This window comes from Megalobrama amblycephala, linkage group LG9 (genome assembly GCF_018812025.1).
Source record: "Megalobrama amblycephala isolate DHTTF-2021 linkage group LG9, ASM1881202v1, whole genome shotgun sequence".
NCBI lineage: Eukaryota > Metazoa > Chordata > Actinopteri > Cypriniformes > Xenocyprididae > Megalobrama > Megalobrama amblycephala.
In genome coordinates this window covers 21,806,093-21,826,002 of record NC_063052.1, presented here as the reverse complement: position 1 = coordinate 21,826,002, position 19,910 = coordinate 21,806,093, and the positions used below count along the sequence as shown (strand labels likewise).

At 39.1% G+C, this 19,910-nt stretch overlaps 1 protein-coding gene across 4 annotated transcripts; it reads left to right on the top strand.

Moving 5' to 3' along the window:
- The first annotated feature begins 5,033 nt into the window (after positions 1-5,033).
- Positions 5,034-18,934, top strand: cacng8a (calcium channel, voltage-dependent, gamma subunit 8a). Of its 4 annotated transcripts, none has more exons than XM_048202087.1 (6): positions 5,038-6,057; positions 8,364-8,648; positions 10,203-10,430; positions 15,373-15,456; positions 15,602-15,742; positions 17,356-18,934. In XM_048202087.1, the coding sequence occupies exons 2-6, from the start codon at positions 8,618-8,620 to the stop codon at positions 18,153-18,155; spliced, it is 1,284 nt and encodes a 427-aa protein (XP_048058044.1). In that variant the 5' UTR covers positions 5,038-6,057; positions 8,364-8,617; the 3' UTR covers positions 18,156-18,934. The 4 variants fall into 4 exon arrangements, with proteins under 4 accessions (XP_048058048.1, XP_048058044.1, XP_048058047.1 ...); XM_048202090.1 differs by lacking the exon at positions 5,038-6,057 and adding an exon at positions 7,613-7,976; XM_048202089.1 differs by lacking the exon at positions 5,038-6,057 and adding an exon at positions 8,040-8,235.
- The last annotated feature ends 976 nt before the right edge of the window (positions 18,935-19,910 follow it).

The following is a 19,910-nucleotide window of genomic DNA, read 5'->3' as shown; positions in this document are numbered from 1 at the left end:
CTTTTTACAATGCAGATTGTGTCAAAGCAGCTTTACATTGATAACTGGTACATAATTTTTGCTGCACAGCAGCTCTTAAAGAATAGTGTCAATGCAGGCAGATCAAAGCACTGTTGAATAAATGTCAAGAATACTGTTGAATATCAAATGTCAAGTCAAATGTCAAGTGTCCCCAACTAAGCAAGCCAAAGGCGGCAGCGGCAAGGAACCCAAACTCCAACAGGTGACATCAGGTGGCAAATAGGTGTTAAAATGGAGAAAAAAACCTTGGGAGAAACCAGGCTTAGTCGGGGGGCCAGTTCTCCTCTGGCGAACAGTGCTTTGTTACGAATCAGGTTGCTATCATAAGTCTGATAGGATCGCAACAATCAAAGTATTTATTTCAGTTCCATCCAGTTGAGGATCGTATTCATCATGCCGGTATGGATGGTTTGTTGAGGAACTGTGGCACTGGCTGTTGTGTTGATGATGTCTTCACAATGGATAATCTAGTCGACTCGATCTCTGCTGATACTTCAGGGCTGCGATGGGGCTAATGACATCCCATTCTTAATCCGTAGGGTTTAATATGGAGTTAGCCCACCCTTTGCAGCTATAACAGCCTCAACTCTTCTGGGAAGGCTTTCCACAAGGTTTAGGAGTGTGTTTATGGGAATTTTTGACCATTCTTCTAGAAACAAATTCAGTAGCGTGTTTACCCACCACACAGCACGCAATCAAAATTATAAAATAATGATATAATTTATAATATAAATAATATTGCACTTGGTGATGTAAGGCTTGGATGCAGCTGCTTGGCCATGGAACTCATTCCATGAAGCTCTCTACGCACTGTTCTTGAGCTAATCTGAAGGCCACAAAAAGTTTGGAGGTTTGTAGCTATTGACTCTGCAGAAAGTTGGCGACTTCTGCGCACTGTGCGCCTAAGTATGCGCTGACCCCGCTCTGTGATTTTACGTGGCCTACCACTTTGTGGCTGAGTTGCTGTTGTTCCCAATTGCTTCCACTTTATGATACCACTAACAGTTGACCGTGAAATATTTAGTAGTGAGAAAATTTCATGAATGGACTTATTGCACAGGTGGCAACCTTGAATTCACTGAGCTCCTGAGAGCGACCCGTTCTTTCACAAACGTTTGTAGAAGCGGTCTGCATTCCTAGGTGCTTGATTTTATACATCTGTGGCCATGGAAGTGATTGGAATCGCTGAATTCAACAATTTGGAGGGGTGTCCCAATACTTTTGGCAATATAGTGTGTGACCGACATGTTTCATGAGATTCACCCAGCTAGTTTTTGAGATTTTAACTTAAGTTGAACAGTTTTACTGAAAATCAGTTGAAAAACAGGTAAGTTTTTTGTGTTTAGTTGTTGTGTTGTTAATCACTTATTGATCGCATGGTGAATTTCAGCTGGTGGTTTTTATTAAAGCAATACGCCCCAAAAAGCCATGGTTTGAATTTATAGGCGGAGTGCCTAAATCCCCTTTAGCTGTTATAAATTAACTGTAAACCACAACTTCACAGGGCTCATTGCTTTTATAAAATGGTTACCACACAATACAAATATTAAAGCCAAAAAGTATGTATCAATTCAACTTTCATGAAGTAAAATCATTATAAGCCTTCCTTCCGCTGGAAAAAATAGTCACTGACCGTGAACAGCAACAGAAGTTACGTTATTATGCCATTAGATGGCGGCAAAGATTGTCTTTATTGAGCGAGTCACTCAGACTTTCATACTGAAACTTGTTGTGAACACGAAACAAGACGCAAATGACAAATGCTTTGACTAGCACTGTCAGTGTCAGCAGGGCATGGGAAAACCCATTAAATGTTAAAAGGACAAGATATGCAGCAGACATTTAAACTGATTTTTTATTATGAACATAGGACTGACATGAAGGAAAATGCTAAATCTGAATGCAGGTAATACACTCATATGTTTACGTTGCTAAGAGTGGTTGCTAAGACAGACGCAGATTACACATTCAGTGCAGCAGCCATACTTCTGTTATGCGGTCAGCTGTATGTTTTTGGGAATTTTACAATAGCTTTGAAGACGGCTCAACCAATCAGAATCAAGGGCCGGAACTATCCGTTTTATAAAATGTGGTTAACTGGTTTTCTTATTGTTTGACAAGTCATTTTAAAATCATTTTCATGTTTCATCGTATTGCATTTCTTAAAGGGTTAGTTCACCCAAAAATGAAAATAATGTCATTTATTACTCACCCTCATGCCGTTCCACACCTGTAAGTTCTTCGTTAATCTTCGGAACACAAATTAAAACATTTTTGTTGAAATCCGATAGCTCGGTGAGGCCTGCATAGCCAGCAATGACATTTCCTCTCTCAAGATCCATTAATGTACTAAAAACATATTTAACAGTGTACAGTGGTTCAATATTAATATTATAAAGTGACGAGAATATTTTTGGTGCACCAAAAAAAACAAAATAACGACTTATTTAGTGATGGCCGATTTCAAAACACAGGAAGCTTTGGAGCGTTATGATTCTTCTGTGTCGAATCATGATTCAGATCTCGTGTCAAACCACCAAACTGCTGAAATCACGTGACTTTGGCGCTCCGAACTGCTGATTCAACATGCTGATTCATAACGCTCCGAATCTTCCTGAAGCAGTGTTTTGAAATCGCCATCACTATATAAGTCATTATTTGTTTTTTTGGCGCACCAAAAATATTCTCATCGCTTTATAATATTAATATTGAAAGACTGTACTCACATGAACTGATTTAAATATGTTTTTAGTACCTTTAAGGATCTTGAGAGAGGAAATGTCATTGCTCCCTATGCAGGCCTCACGGAGCCATCGGATTTCAACAAAAATATCTTAATTTGCGTTCTGAAGATTAAAGAAGGTCTTACGGGTGTGGAACGGCATGAGGGTAAGTAATAAATGACAGAATTTTCATTTTTGGGTGAACTAACCCTTTAATATTCTCAGCAATTTAAAAAACAACATAGAAAGAGGCCAATGCTAGGTGGTTTTATTACAGAAATGTTGCCCGTGGACATTGAATGTATCTCTTTTAAGCATTTGAATAAAAACAGTTAATAGATCTCTATAATCAGATGACAATGTAAGCATGTCTGTGGGGCAGAAACTGTGGGGCAAATGAGTGACTAGGTGACTTGGTTGTGGAGAAATGAGTAAACTGTGGAGGAGTGTGTGAATTGATGGGTCTGTGCATCAGCAATGAGCACTTGCTAATGTTTGGTCCATGTGTTTTAGATTCAGTATCGACTTCATGCGTGAAATTCTATTGATTCCTGCTTTCTCATGTCTGACTTTGAGAGAATGGCCTTGAAAGACCTTGGGAAATTTACCCAGAGTGCTCAATGCACCATGCTTGTAAGGAAAGGCTCCCTGTTGTTTAAAACAACAATTCGCATTATTGCTGCAACAGCATCACTTGAATCAGAGGAATTGCTTTCATGGCATAAATACCCTGGTGACAGAATAAACACCCACATGAATAAGGAACCAGTCTCTAATACATGCATCTCTCAATGTGTTCAAACCACAGGGATGTTCGAAGCACTACATAACTGAGTGCTGATTATCAGCGCTTCTTCTCTACCTGAAGATGTGTGGGCGAACAGTGGCTGTGTGTCTCTCTCTCTCCCCTTTTTTTTTCTCTCTCAGAGGAAAAAACACTGAGGAACATGTGAGCAAATGTACACTTGAAGCTGCATATCTTCAATGTTTGCCAAGGCATAAAAATAAATACATCACACGTACAAGATTAACAAGATTAAATAGTCACACCAACCTGCTGGAGTCCTTACAATTTTAAAATGGATAAAAATGACACAAATTAAATACACACACACACACACCGAGCAGACATAACATTATGACCTTCCTTAATATTGTGTTGGTCCCCCTTTTGCTGCAAAACAGCCCTGACCTGTCGAGGCATGGACTCCACTAGGCCCCTGAAGGTGTGCTGTGGTATCTGTTAGCAGCAGAACCTTTAAGTCCTGTAAGTTGCGAGGTGGGGCCTCCATGAAGTGGACTTGTTTGTTCAGCACATCCCACAGATGCTCAATTGGATTGAGATCTGGGGAATTTGGAGGCCAAGTCAACACCTCAAACTCATTGTTGTGCGCCTCAAACCATTCCTGAACCATTTTTGCTTTGTGGCAGGGTGCATTATCCTGCTGAAAGAGGCCACAGCCACCAGGGAATACCGCTTCAAGGTGTACATGGTCTGCAACAATGCTTAGGTAGGTGGAACATAATGCATCCTGGTGCCATGTGTTCCTCAGGTAAGCAACACACTTGCACCCGGCCATCCACGTGATGTAAAAGAAAATGTGATTCAGGACACCTTCTTCCATTGCTCCGTGGTCCAGTTCTGATGCTCACGTGTCCACTGTTGCTGCTTTTGGTGGTGGACGGGGGTCAGCATGGGCATCCTGACTGGTCTGCAGCTATGCAGTCCCATACGCAACAAACTGCGATGCACTGTGTATTCTGACACCTTTCTATCAGAACCAGCATTAACTTCTTGAGCAGTTTGAGCTACAGTAGCTCGTGTGTTGGATCAGACCACACAGGCCAGCCTTCACTCCCCACGTGAATCACCTGTCACCGGTTCACCACTGTTCATTCCTTGGACCATTTTTGACCACTGCATACTGGGAACACCCCACAAGAGCTGCAGTTTTGGAGATGCTCTGACCCAGTTGTCTAGCCTTCACAATTTGGCCCTTGTTAAACTCACTCAAATCCTTACGCTTGCCCATTTTTCCTGCTTCTAACACATCGACTTTGAGGACAAAATGTTCATTTGCTGCCTAATATATCCCACCCACTAACAGGTGCCGTGATGAAGAGAGAATCAGTGTTATTCACTTCACTTGGTAGTGCTCATAATGTTATGCCTGATCTGTATATATATATATATATATATGTGTGTGTGTGTGTATATATATATATATATATATATATATATATATATATATATATATATATATAATTTCCACCTTTTTTGACCACATGCTCCATTTCGCATCTTTTTCTCTTATAAGAATCCTCTAATTTTGGTTGTTCAAGGCTAATTATTGCAATGCTCAAATTGATATGAATTATGTTTTTATGGGGGGGTCATCAAACTTGAATGTGATGGGTAGATGAGGTCGGACGATGAGCAGATGATATTATTTTGATGATATTATTTCACTGTAAAAATATATCTAATGTCTTTTTTCCCTTTCTTATGAGAGTCACTTATCCAGGAGTCCTGAAATAAATATTGGCCGATTAACAGAACTTCATTGTCCTTTATGCGAGTTACAAAACTAGTTACCATGTCAACTGATATTGTAAATGTCCACTTTTCAATATTTTATGTGCATTTTAAGCTATATTGTTTAAAATAAATGTAATTTCAGCAATTTTGCATATGCCTATGTTTTAATTGCTGATAAATTTGATCTTAGAGATTAATTTAATCATGGATCTTTCATGGATCTTATGGGGTAGATGCCATATTTAAATTCTCACAAATGAAAATAAGACTGGGAGGGAAAAACGCAAATAAACAGGGCATCTACCCTAAGGTACATTCTGGCCAAACATATATCGTGTAAAGTGCCCTCATTAGCCATATTAAACAAGGTTCTTAGGGCATTTGCCATTTCCACAGATTAGATTAAGAGATGAAAATGGCTTGATAAAAAAAAAAAAGTATGTGTCGAGTAATGAAACAATTAAACAATTCAGACAGAAAATATTAGGCATATGCTCAAGCAGCCACAATCAGTCCATTCTTCACATTCTGACAGAATCCATATCCTTTCTTCGATTAGTTCGGCTCTGTCGTCCTGCAGACCTGTTCCTAGAGAACTGATTTGTCTCTTGATCAATATTAACCAAGTCCTGTCGGCTAATAATTCCTGCTTCACCATCGTTTATTCATATGAGCACAACTGTCTCTTAACGCCCCCTCATTCACCGCCTCTCCAGAACCGCCTCAAAGAATTACGACCAAAAAGCAACAGGGATACATGTCTAAACTGCAAAGGTAAGGCACAAAAGCATCAAGCATTTACAATTTTATACGACTTGGTACATTTTAAGTAGATTCGCTGAGATTTATTCATAGAATATCCGAAATGAAAAGGGAAATTTAACGGACGCTGTGTGGTCGGTTTACTGACGTGTGAAAGCTTCAGTCGATTGTTTAGCGATTCATTCGAATCAGTTTTTGTATCATTTATGTTTAACGAACGTGTTTTATGCTGTTTCTATATTCAATTGTTTGTGAAAATTGTGAAATTTGTAAATCGTTTCACGAGCGTCTCGATGGCAGATGAGCGCGCTCAATGGAGACGCGCGCGGACTGAACCCTTCTAACGGTCTCGGGAGAAACATCTGTCAGTCATTTTGATGGCTGAGGGAAATCAGTCATTGGTTTTATGTTGTATCATTCCCTTTAGGACCAAAACAACAAATCATTGATCGACTGACGGTCCGGTTGGCACTGCAATATCACTACATGTTGCACTAGTGCATGGCACTGATTTACAGCCAAGAGTTGTGATGTTAATTGACACTTTATACTTGACAATTTAGGTTATTTACATTTATGCACGTATATAGCCTAATAACAGTCCACAGCAGAACCATTGATGCTTCTCCATTCATTCATTCATTCATTCAGTCATTCATTCATTCACACAAATGTCTCCTGGTGTTTAGTAGTACCAATGTTATATATATATATATATATATGTATATATATATATATATATATATATATATATAATTTTTTTGATTATTTATATATATTTTCACATATAAAAGTATATATATATTCTTTTATATGTGACAAAATCAATAATGTAAGCAATGTGAACTGGCTGCATGAGAAATTTAAATGAAATTACTGGTTTAGAGAGGTTTGTATGTATTCCTCCTGTTGTAAGAGGTATAAGCAAGGTCGAACCATTCCTGCAAGGCTTGAATCCTCTGCAGTTCTATCAGACATGACACATGGTTGCCATGTTATGTGAATGTTTTGGTGCTGAGAGGCCATTAGTGCCCTAGAGAAGTTCATTCATATGTATCATCATCTTTTCTCCACAATCTTAACTAACATGTGACCAGAGGATGACCTGCTGTTTAGTGCCTCAAAGTTTTTTATATTATTACAGTATTTTATATTAGAAATTAAATATTACATTTAAAGTTAGCATCGTAATAGTAATAACGATATGCATATTTCAGATGAGTGAAATTTTTATTAGGATCTTTGCAGAGCCCAAAAGTTTTGTGTGTGAAAACATATGTATATTTTTAAATATTATATTTATATTACAGGTATAACTGTCCATAGTAATAACACTTATTATTATTATGATTGAGACTGAAAGTTTTGTGCATTTATTATATTATCAATATTTTTATATTATAAATTAAATTATTGATTTTGGCATCATAATAATCATAATAATAATAGTACTTTTATTAATAATTAATTAATGCTTTATTTTATTTTTCTTACTTATCATAATATAATAATAATATAATAGTGACCAGGGTATATTATATTTTTTAAATTATTTTTAAATGCATGTAAGTGTGCATGAGAAGCTTTCTTTTGTATATTTCTGGGGAATTTTTCACTTTTTACTTTTGTGTTAACTTATTTCGTTCCTAAACACTGTGTAACTTCCTTTGTGTGTGTCTGGCTGTGGTGTTTGTTACCATTTGGATTCCTGTTTCTGAGAATGAGCAAGAGTGACAATACTCTGAACATAACAGAACAGAACTCTAAGTAAGTGCCTATTAGAGTCTGAGCTCGTCATGGGGGGACAAATCAGCTGTCCTCGCTGTGCATGTCATTACCGCATCGTCATTACAGAAAAGAGTGTTGATCGAAAGCACCCACCAGGTGGATTCTGAACATCCATGACAGTCGAGGGTTTGGCAAATCACTAGGTATGTTATGATGAATACACCCCCCCCCCCCTTCCACACACACACACACACACACACACTATAGCATCACCTCACTCACCAACATCACACACACCATCCTGTTCTGTTCTCGACTTCAGAATGCGCTGTTGCCATGGTGACGGAATGGCGCACGCTCTGTCTTGCTTTCTCTCTATTCTCTTTTTCTTTATATATCCCTTGCTCGGATGTATGGGCGATGTTACCATCTAGATTCACTGCTCGTCTGGATGAAATACATGTAAACCATACTGCTGTCATGATAATGATCATTTAAAGGCAATAACACAATCTCTAGCTGTTGTTTTTCTCCAGCATGTACCTTAAACATGTTCTTTCTCTCTGTTCTCATTGTTTGTTTCTCCTCAGGAGGAGAAGCAGTAGGATTCCTGCCATGAAATCTCTCTAAGAGGAGAAAAGCAGCGAAACCTAGAAAATCTACGCCCACCCACGGGCAGGAGACAGGGGGAGAGAGAAAGAAAGAAAGAAAGAGAGAGAGAGAGTGAGCGGAGGGGTGCGTGAAAGAGGGGGGAAAGAAAGAGCGAGGGATAACAGTCGATGGATGCTGCTTGGACGTTCTGGTCGGCACAATATTCAGTGACAAGGATTGGAGAGCTGCAGGGATGGATGGGAAGGGAAGACACATTCCTCCAGGTAATCGGATCTCATTAATGGCCGCCGGTGCTGTGCAGAGACCACCGTGTCTTGTGCTTGTTATCATGTTTAGTGAAATGCTCTTGAGTGAGTCTAAGTGTGTTCCACTGTATGACAGCATCATTTTCAGCTTGCTGTTGTCTTATCAGGGAACTTTTTTGCAGTCACCTTTAGATGTTCCAGAAGTGTTCAAAGCGCTTGGTTTCTCATGATTGAGCTCATTGAGTTCATTGTGTTCTTTTATTACTCTCTATCTGGAATACTTGATTGGTCAGTTGTAGAACAGTCAAATATTTTTGATTAATGGCCGCTAAATTGTGTAGTTCACCATTGTCCATGGTAACATACCGCTGCTACTTTCATGTCACTCAGATCATGAAGACGTTATATTGCATTTATTTTTTACAGGCATTTTACCTGTATTTTGTATTTTGAACTTCATTGCATTGTGTTTTAGGGTTAACGGAAATGTCTGTAAAATTACTGGATAATGTCCTGCTAATGTTTTTTTTCACAGTATATATATATATATATATATATATATATATATATATATATATTTATTTTTATTTATTTTTTTCCTCTTGGATTTTCATGCTTGGGTTCATTATGTTATTTTGTAATGGTCTAAAGTAAGATCATATGGAAAACCTCTCCAACAAATATTTAATAGACTTAATGTCAATGAATAATTGGGTTCTTTTTTCAATAAAAAAAAAAAAAAAAGAGATTTGAATGTATGTTAAGAAATAATGGCCATATTCAACCTTATTTGTATCACTGTTACTGAAATAAGCATTGTATTAAACATAAAATATCGGTCACATGATTGTACTCATACTTAATATAGCAATGTCTGGGATCTTTTTGTGATTTTTTTTGAACAGACAGATTTTGGTTCAGCTATGTATTTTTTTTTTGCCGTAGACGTGCAGTCAGCAGATATATTTAGCTTTATTACTCACAAACAATCTAATCTTCTACAAAAAAGCAGTGGACCGTTGCCCATAATATCTTTCGTCCATATCAACATGCTTGAATTGCTCCATATAAAAGATCTATCCATGCAAAGAAATCTCAATTACAACTGTCTCGTGACTATTCACAATAGCTGCCTGGCAACTATACATTCCCAATGGGTCTATAAGCAGTTTGGGTATGATCTAAAATATATGTCCTTTCTGACCTCTGCATTTTTTTTTGCATATTATTGTTTTTCATTGTACTATATTCTGAAATGTGCATTCTTCTCCAATGTTGCATTGGCGTTTGCTCATGATCTTAGTAACTTATATTTGGGCACACTGATGACAATTTGTGCATCTCTGGGTTCAAAATGTCCTCGTCAACTGATCTTCCAACACTTGATATGTTCAGCAGGATCACACACTCATCTCATCTGCTTCTTCCTGTAACCTTGGGCTCCGATTACAATCTTTCTTTATGCTTTTATTTATACCCATCTTTTCAACTGTGTCCACTTGACTCAGGTTCCTGTTCACACTCTCTTAGCCTCTCGTTTGACCACAGCTGTGTTTTTGTTTATGACTCCAGCCATGGTGTGGTGTGAGCGGGGAATTCAGGTGCTTCTCACCACTGTGGGAGCATTCGCAGCCTTCGCCTTGATGACCGTAGCCATTGGCACGGACTACTGGCTGTACGCTCGGGCCTTTATCTGCAACAGCACTGCCAACTCCTCTCAGGATGACCCACACAACAAGGACAAGAAGGATCCTGGAGCTCTCACCCACTCTGGCCTCTGGAGGGTTTGCTGCCTGGAAGGTAAGTGAACGGCTGTGTGGGGGCGAAGGATTGGGTCATGTATGGATGTATGGGGGGAAATGATGCATGAAGGAGGTTCCCACCTGTACAGTTTGCACAAGTGATTCATGGAAGTTATATTGCAGAAGGGAAAATGGTTGGATTTAAGCTTGTGTTATACAGTCTGGATGGCCTAACATTTCAGCTCTGTTTTGATCAGTGCCACTTAATATACATTATTTGCAGGGGCAGTTCAAGTGCTCAAGTGCAAAATGAATACAGTTTTTTTTGAGAACATTTTATTTATTACCATGACTGAACCATGCGCTTTGGGTCATTAAAATGTTTTAATGTTTTAGAAAGAAGTCTCTTATGCTCACCAAGGCTACATTTATTTGATAAAAACATCGTAAAAAATATTGTGAAATATTAATACAATTTAAAATAACTATTTTTCTGTTTTAATGTATTTTAATTTATTCCTTTGAGGGCAAAGCTGAATTTTCAGCATCATTGCTCCAGTTGTCAGTGTCGCATGATCCTTCAGAAATCATTCTAATTTGCTGATTTGCTGCTCAAAAAACATTTACTTTTATTATCAATGTTTTAAAGATTGTTGATAATAAAGGCTATTTCACAAAATAGCCTAGCCTCGAATGCCTTATTACTTTTACAAAATGGCTACCACATAATAAAAATATTAAAGACTCATATTTTCATTGAAACATTATAATGTTCACAATCAGTTTCAACAAGTGTTTCAAGATTGCAGTCAACAAATTTGTCAACTTGCAATTAAATTTTGTCTGTCTGCTTCCAGGAGACATTGTTAGCTTCCTAAGGATCTATTTCTTTCTGACTGGAAATGACTTTCATTGGTGTAACCTAATGCAACCAGGTTGATTCCCTCATATTAAATAATATATTAAAAAAATCATTAATAAAACCTTTACATTTTTAACCACATGAAGTATTTTCTAAGAGGAAGAGGAAACAAAACCAGGGCAATGTGTCAGAACGCTAACGCAAAATGATTTCACTGTCTAGCTTTAGGTTACTTTAACACTACCAAAGGCATTGTGGGAAGCGTTGCCTCCAGATCCTTTTAGCCAGTGTGCTCTGCAATGAGGGGTATTCACATTAAGCTAGTTGTTTTAACAGTACAGAGTACCTCCTTTGCTCTAGCCAGGTCTCAAGAGACAGGTTTTAAACAATCATGGGCTGTATTTTTTCCCATTTGCATTAGAAACCTAGAAGAGTACATGTCAATGGCTATGATTATATGATGAGTCATTGCAGGTCAAAGGTGCCTGCAGAGCTCTCATTTCATTTGCAGCATAATCAAACCAGACAAAAACAAAGTCATTTTGACTTATTATATTGCTCACTTTGGTTCTCTGATATATAGAGTGCAAACTGATCTGATTTTTGAGGGAAATATATATGTTTATTAATAGAGTTTCTTACATATTTGCATTGTCAACTATATGGGTAGGACAGTCAAGGAGAGACAGTGACTGTGGAAAGGACCATGTGCCGGGACTCAAACTCGGGTCACCTGAAATGTTACTGTGCTATCGGAGTCGGAGCACTGCCCACAAGGCTATGGCTCCATCTTCCACTATGTATGTTTTAATATTTTAATTTACACTATTGTAATTTATTGCAATAATAGTTCTGTTACAAAAATCTCTACTGAACATATAAGTTCAGTAAGTGACAATGATTCAATAACAAAACTAAAGGATTCAGTGAAAGATTCAAACAGGTAACTCATGAGTTTGTTATTCTTTTTAAACAACTCATTAAAAGAACCGGTTCATAAGAGTCATGAATTGATCTACACTGATTGCACTGTATGCATGCATGTAAACATGTTTATTATTATTATTTCATTTTTTGGAATTGTGAAAAGTTCACTCACCCTCAAGATATCCTAGGTCAGGGATGGGCAACTCCGGTCCTGGAGGGCCAGTGTCCTGCAGAGTTTATCTCCATCCCTGATAAAAACTCACTTGCCTATAACTTTCTACTAATCCTAAAGACCGATTAGGGTTGGAGCTAAACTCTGGTGGGCAGTGGCCCTCCAGGACTGAAGTTGCCCATCCCTGTCCTAGGTGAATATGACTATCTTCTTTCAATCTCCGAACACAATCGGAGATATATTTAGAAATATCCTTGCTCTTCCAAGCTTTATAATGTTAGTGAAGGGAGGGGGGGGGGGGGGGCAGATTTAGAAGCCCAAAAAAATTCATCCATCCATTATAAAAATAATCCATATGGCTACAAGGGGTTAATAAAGGCCCTTTGAAGCGAAGCGATGCCTTTTTATGAGAAAAAAATCCATATTTAAAACTTAATACATTAAAATAACTAGCTTGCGGTAGACAGCCATACGCATACTGCGTAAGTCAACTTGCGCCAAATGAGTAATCCTCTGACGCGATGTATGATGCAGCATATAGGAGTAACGTAAGCTTAGACGGCTCTCATGTTCATATGTGTACAGTTCATTTGTGTCAGCTGTGTTAGTCTTTATCCTCATTATGTCCACTACTTAATTTGTACCTTCACCTTCAGTCTCTGTCCAATCTACGTTACGTTATGTTGTGTTCACCCTATACCTGACTGCCTGTTGTATTATTGTGATTAAACTTGGAGTATTTTGGATTGATTTATCTTTCTTCATCTTCTTAGAAGATCAGACTGCCCAAAATGGACGACCGGGCCAAAATTGTCATCATTGCTCAAGAGAGCACCAATTTTTGTAAATTTCAGTTAACTTTTGTTGTCTTGCCAACACCAGCCCCCTCGACGATGAGACCCTGAAGACCTTATCCTGGATCGGGGCCACTTTCCACCAATAGCGCCTGTCAAGGAGGCTTCTGGCCTCGGATCCCTTCATTCCATCTCGGCCCGTCGACCTGACGGCTCCACCCTGGCTCCTCCAGAGACTCCACCGTGTTCTTTCGTCCCGCCTGGACTGTCGTAGCTTTGCCTATTCTACGGACATCCGGGCCATCTGCTGCACTCTGTCCCTTTTTCCCAATGGCTACAGTGGGCTCCTTCCTCCCTCCGTGGTCACCTCTGTCCTCGGTCTCACCAGCGTCGTCCCTGTCCTTGGGTACTCTGGCTCCGCCTACGATGCTCGTCTCTGCGTCATTGCCTGGGTCTCCTGCACCAGCGATGTCTCTTAGCTCCCTCGACCCTCTGGTCTGCGCCTGCAGATCCTCCGGCTCTGTCTCAGTCTCCGTCGGTCGTCCCCCAGCTGTTGTCAGCCTCGTCACCACCTGGACTCCTCCCTCCCTCGTCTCCGCCGTGGGTTGTTAGCACTGGGGAGCTCTGGGTCTGTGCCATCGGCCAATCACCATCAACCCACCATCACTATCCTTTCACCACATCCTGCAATCATCCCTCCTTGTCTGCCTCTCACCATCCCTTCTCCATCACCTCGTCCACCTCCAAAACGCAGAAGAACTGTCATGTTCATTACTGTTTAGTTTCAGTTTGATTGGACTTTCAGTTTGTTTGTATCTGTCACATGTTCCATTGTTTAGTTTCCGCCACTCGTCTGTCTCCCGGTTACCATCGTTATTAGTTCATATGCTGTGTTAGTCATTATCCTCATTATGTCCACTACTTAAGTTGTACCTTCACCTTCAGTCTCTGTCTGATCTACGTTGCATTATGTTGTGTTCACCCTGCCTGTCTGTCTGTTGTATTATTGTGATTAAACTTGGAGTATTTTGGATTGATTTATCTTCATCTTGTTGCCTGAGCACAACGTTACAGGAAGCTAGTTATTGTAGTTAATAATAACTATACATTATAAATTATAACCATTATAAAGCTTGGAGGAGCAAGGATATTTTTAAATATAAATCTGATTGCATTCATCTGAAAGAAGATAGTCATATACACCTAAAATGGCTTGAGGGCGAGTAAATCATGGGGTAATTTTCATTTTTGGGTGAACTAACCCAAGTTAATAAAACTTAGATATAGATAAAAAAAAAAAAAAAAACAAAATGATGATCTGCTGCAAGGATGACTCCCTTACACCGTGTCTACATGCCGTGATGTGACGTGACAAAAGCAAATAAAACCCATTATAATCAGTGATGCTGTCTACACGAGATGATGTGCGATGCAACACGATAAATTCCTGAAGGTAAACTGATGCCCTGTTATTTCTGACGTACTCCAGTGCATATATATGTATATATAAACATGGAGAGAGAGAAGAGCAATTACACATTTTGAACATCATGAAGAGGCGCTCTTTGGTTTTCACCTGCAATAACTAATGTATTCACTACAAGAATCAGACACTGTTCCTTTTTATATAACACATTCCCCGTTATGAATTATGATACCGCTTGGTTCGTTGGTCCGTTTGGGTCGGATTGCTTTCTCACCTCAACCAAACTGCCCTAGAGTTCGTTTTCAATTGGGCTGAGACCACCTCCTTCAGGCGATCTCAGACTGATTGTTTTGGTGCAGATTCAAGCACAGTTGTCGTGTTCATATATGCGAACACCAGATTCAGAAACAAGCGCTCCAAACGAGCCAGGTGTGAAAACGCCCTAAGTTAACGATAATAATCCTGGCATGAAATAAAGACAGCAATCACTGGAAGACACTGGGCATCAACATGTCTAAGGTGAATGGCTCATATCACACGAGAGAGGGCACTGCATGACGCCTTTGACCTGGGGTGACTCACAGCCATTGACATCTACTCTGAATCCGTTTAGAACAAAACACCTCACCGACTCCATTCAGACAACTTTTTTTAGAGAAAAGGGGGAGTCTGGATTGTGGAGTGTTGCAGGCTGAACTCAAGCAAGTCGCCAAAGCAAGTGCTGAATCACCGATGCCAAGTGCTACTTTATTTAGTTTGCTCAGAAACCAGAAAATATGGTGACACTTTTGAAGGATCTCTCTCTCTCATTCTATTTAGGATTGAAGAGAGGAGTGTGTTCCCAGATTAATCATTTCCCAGAGGATGCTGATTATGACCAGGATGCTGCAGAGTACCTTTTACGTGAGTCAGGAGTGTTTATTTGTGCATGTTTTTGGCCTATAAGATGATGTTTGCATTCTGAATGTACGGGTATGGGGAAAACAATGAATTTGAAACATACATTTTTGCCATTTTTTTGCCAATCTTTTCTTTTTTCTCTTCTCAGGTGTAGTCAGGGCCTCCAGTATATTTCCTATCCTCAGTGCCATATTATTGCTGCTAGGTGGAGTTTGTGTGGCATCTAGTCGGTTTTACAAGACAAAAAGACACATCATTTTGGGAGCAGGCATTTTGTTTGTAGTGGCAGGTAACATTTCTCATTATGATACTTATGGCGCTTTTCCACTGCATGGTACTACACGGCTCGGCACGGCTCAGCTTGCTTTACTTTCGGTTTGCTTTTCCGTTGCAGTCAGTACCGCTTCAAAGTGGGTGGGATTATAGACTGATCATATAGTTGCGCCGCCTCTACCCCAGACAGCAACATAGTGTAGGCCGGATCTGGGCCGACACTATGTTGCTGTCAGGGACTGCCGTGGATCCGCTTCTCGGCTACCAACGAGTATGCACCTCGTCTACTGACCACGATACAGCCATTTCTTTTTTCAAGTTGTGTGCGACAGTCGTTTAAAGCAAGTCGTTTCACGAACAAATGATACTGCGGTGGCTGTTGCTAACTATTTAAATCTAGCGGGTTTGGTGTCTCGTGTTTCATATTCAGTGACGCTGGTAGCGATGATTCTTTCTGACCAATCAGTGATCTACAGTGTTTACATGTCACATTTAGTATTGGTACAGCTTGCTTGGAACCTCAGCCAAGGTGGTACTATTTGAGTGTGTCGTATCGAGCCTTACTGAACCGTACCATGCAGTGGAAAAGCACCATTATAGCATCCTAATTTAGTCATTTGTGATGAGGTGAATTCACAAGCTTTTGTCACACCTTGTGTGTGTCTACTAGGCTAACAAGTACTTTTATTTTTAAAATATTTTTTAAAAATGTAAAATATTTAAAAAAACAAATACATTTTATTATGTAAGCAAATATACCAATATTAAAAATATTTTAGAATTAAATGGCAATATTCAAATCATTGTTGTTCTTTTCATTTCTATGTAAATTTACGGAAGAGGATTAGGGCCAAGCAATAATAAAAAAATAAAACCATCTCGAGATTAAAGTTGTTAAATTTCGAGAAAAAACTCATTACATTTCAAGAAAAAAGTCGAGATAAAATGTTGAGAATAAAGTCATTAAATTATGAGAATAAAGTCATTAAATTACGAGAAAAAAGTCATTAAATTATGAGAACAAATTCGTAATTTAAGGAAATTTGTTCTCGTAATTTAACAAGTTTTTTTCTTGTAATTTAACGAGTTTATTCTCAACATTTTATCTCGACTTTTTTCTCGAAATGTAACGAGTTTTTTTCTCGTAATTTAACGAGTTAATTCATAATTTAACGAGTTTCTTATCTCAACTTTTTTCTCGAAATTTGTTCTCGTAATTTAACGAGTTTTTTCTTGTAATTTAACGAGTGCATTCTCAACATTTTATCTCGACTTTTTTCTCGAAAGTTAACGAGTTTTTTCTCAAAATTAAACAACTTTAATCTCGAGATGGTTTTATTTTTTTATTATTGCTTGGCCCTAATCCTCTTCCGTATAAATTAGCTTTGTTATATCACATTTTTTAAACTCAGCGCCATTAGCCAGGTGCAATTTACATTTGGCTGTTATGGTTAGAGTTAGATTTATAAAAAATAATTTATTTCAAATGAACTACAGCATCTGTGGGCGCGATTCATTCTCAGTGAATTACCTCCAGATACTTTGAGTCCTTGCTTTGTATTAAAAATAAATCTGTTGACCTAAACTAACGAAAAAACAAACAAACATTTTTGTCTTGAATCGATCCAGGCCTGAGCAACATTATAGGTGTCATTGTATACATCTCTGCGGCGCTCAGCGACATCTCTCCCAAAAAGGATGAGGACAAGAAGTGGCACTACTCCTATGGCTGGTCCTTCTACTTCGGAGGCCTGTCGTTCATCCTGGCGGAAGTCGTGGGCGTGCTGGCTGTCAACATTTACATCGAGCGCAACAAAGAACTGCGCTGCCGTTCGCGCACTGACCTCTTCCGCAGCACAACCTCCGCGGTGTTACGCTTGCCGGGATACCGCTTCCGCCGGCGCTCTTCCCGCTCCAGCTCGCGCTCCACGGCGGAGCCGACGCGCTCCCGCGAACAGTCCCCCACCTCTGCCATCGCTCCCAAGAACTTCGGCCCACCCCTGGCCGCCGGCCCGCCACCATTTTCGGTAGCCACACTTCCCAATCCGCATACGCACTCTGGAGGAGGAGGAGGAGGAGGAATGGGAGATATATCGATGTACACGCTGGGCAGGGAAGGTAAGCCACCCATGTACGGCACAGTCGACCGTGCCACGCTCTACCAGCTGCACAATTACTTTCCAACAAAGGAGGGAGGCGGAGGAGCGCTCATGACGGGAACACTGCCTTCTCTTTCCAAGTCGAACCTGGCTGCGTCGGCCAACGCCACCCTCAATACCTCATCTTCCTCCGGCCCCCAGCAGCCGCCGCTGTCCGCCGGCTCCTCTGCCACCATGGAGAGGGATCGAGGGCTGGGAACCTTGGATCGACTAGGAAAAGGAGACAGTTCAAACACTAACACTCTCAACAGGAGAACAACACCTGTGTAACGAAAAGCTCGAGGGGGAGGCAAGAGAGTGACGGGGAAAACAAGCGATTACACGAACTGCATGTAAAGTGGGAATGGGGAGAATGGGAGAGACAAAAAGAGCAAGAAAGGGCTGAGAAACAAAATAAGGTCAGCTCACAAGACGACAAAGAAGTGAACAAGAAGGCAATACATCCTCTTTTTTCTCTCCATTTACGTTTTTGAACATGGTGACTTGAGTAACAGAGTTCCATCCGCACTTCTTATTGATTCATGTTGAAATAATCGATGTGTGTGATGGTGATCTTTCGGTTCTTCGAGCTCTTTCAATTCCAGTGCTTTATCATCAGGTTATTCCTGTAACTTATTTAGCATTCCAATATAGTTGTTGTTTTTTTTTTTTATTATTATGGTAATTGTTATTGCTGAGTTAACTTATACATTATATATTTTTATTTTTTTGCACAAGTATCCATTTTAATTTATTTCCTTTCGAATGATGAACTTAAACTGTGATTTTTTTTCTTGCACATGTTGACACAATATTTCACGATGTCATTCCGTGTCAAGCATGTGTTAATTCTGCGAGAGTGACAACTATTACTATTATGAATTTTTTTTTAGTTTTTACAAAGATTGATAATATTTAGATCTGTGGAATTTTTCATTGTAACCGTAAGTGTACAAGTAGTTAAGTCTTCATATAAATATATTTGAGTTATTTATCATATTAACAGTCTTAATATTGTTACGATGGGATAGCAAATGTAATAAACTGCTTTTGAGACTAGAAGTCAAAAAGAGAAAAAGAAAGAGATAGAATACAGAAGTGAAAGGCATTCATTCCAGGGGAGCAATACATATACCTAAAAAACCTCACCAGAAAAGACAAAAAAATCTATTAAATATATAGTATATTATGAATATAAATATATATATATATATATATATATATATAAAATTGTGTGTGCGTGGAAAAACTTTTTTGGTAAAATAAAATATGATATATTCTATGAATGTCTAAAACTGAGATCTGTGTGCATACTGTTAGCAGTTTTGACTGCAGCGTATTATTTTCATGTTTATTTGTAACTTTGTATGCATGATTCATATCTAATATATGATATATTCATAATGCTCTGCCTTTTGGCTTTGTGTGAATTGCCTGTATGTGCTCATGTGGATGGATTTGGGATGACAGAGAAGGGTCAAAGGAAAGGTCATCATCAAGACCCAGGGGACTAGAGAGGGATTTGATATAGCCTACCACATTTTACACATATTTTGACATTCTTCCTCTAATTAAGTCATTATTTTCCAATCTACAACTTTGGGAGGAGTACAAAACTCCGAGGAGATGGCTCTACACCGATGGAGTGCCTTTATGATCACCTAGTAATCATCGCTGCTGACATCCCTTAAAGGGAAACTGCATAGGCAGCTGTCTTTTAAGAGAACTCGTAAGTGACCATCTGAAAAGTTTTTATAGACAACAACTCATTGTAAAGTACACATTCCTTGATTTTAGCAATAGCATTTGGCTAAGCTAGCAAAGCAATACCAATAGCATATAAGCATAAATAAATTAGATCAATTCTTTTTTTAATGTTATTTGATGAAATATACTTTTAATCAGCATTTCCCTGAATTTTTCATCAGTATTCTGGGATAATCTTCTCTGGAGAGGCTGCTTTTGAATTTTGAAATGAAGTATCTTAAAGACCCCCTGTGGTGAAAATCAAGTGTTTAATGTTGTTTATAAGTCTATGTGCCATTT

Coding starts and splice junctions, on each gene's coding strand:
- cacng8a (XM_048202087.1), top strand. CDS start 8,618: ATGGATGGGAAGGGAAGACACATTCCTCCAG. Junction 10,431..15,372: donor GAGGGTTTGCTGCCTGGAAG/GTAAGTGAACGG, acceptor CATTCTATTTAG/GATTGAAGAGAGGAGTGTGT. Junction 15,457..15,601: donor TGCTGCAGAGTACCTTTTAC/GTGAGTCAGGAG, acceptor TTCTCTTCTCAG/GTGTAGTCAGGGCCTCCAGT.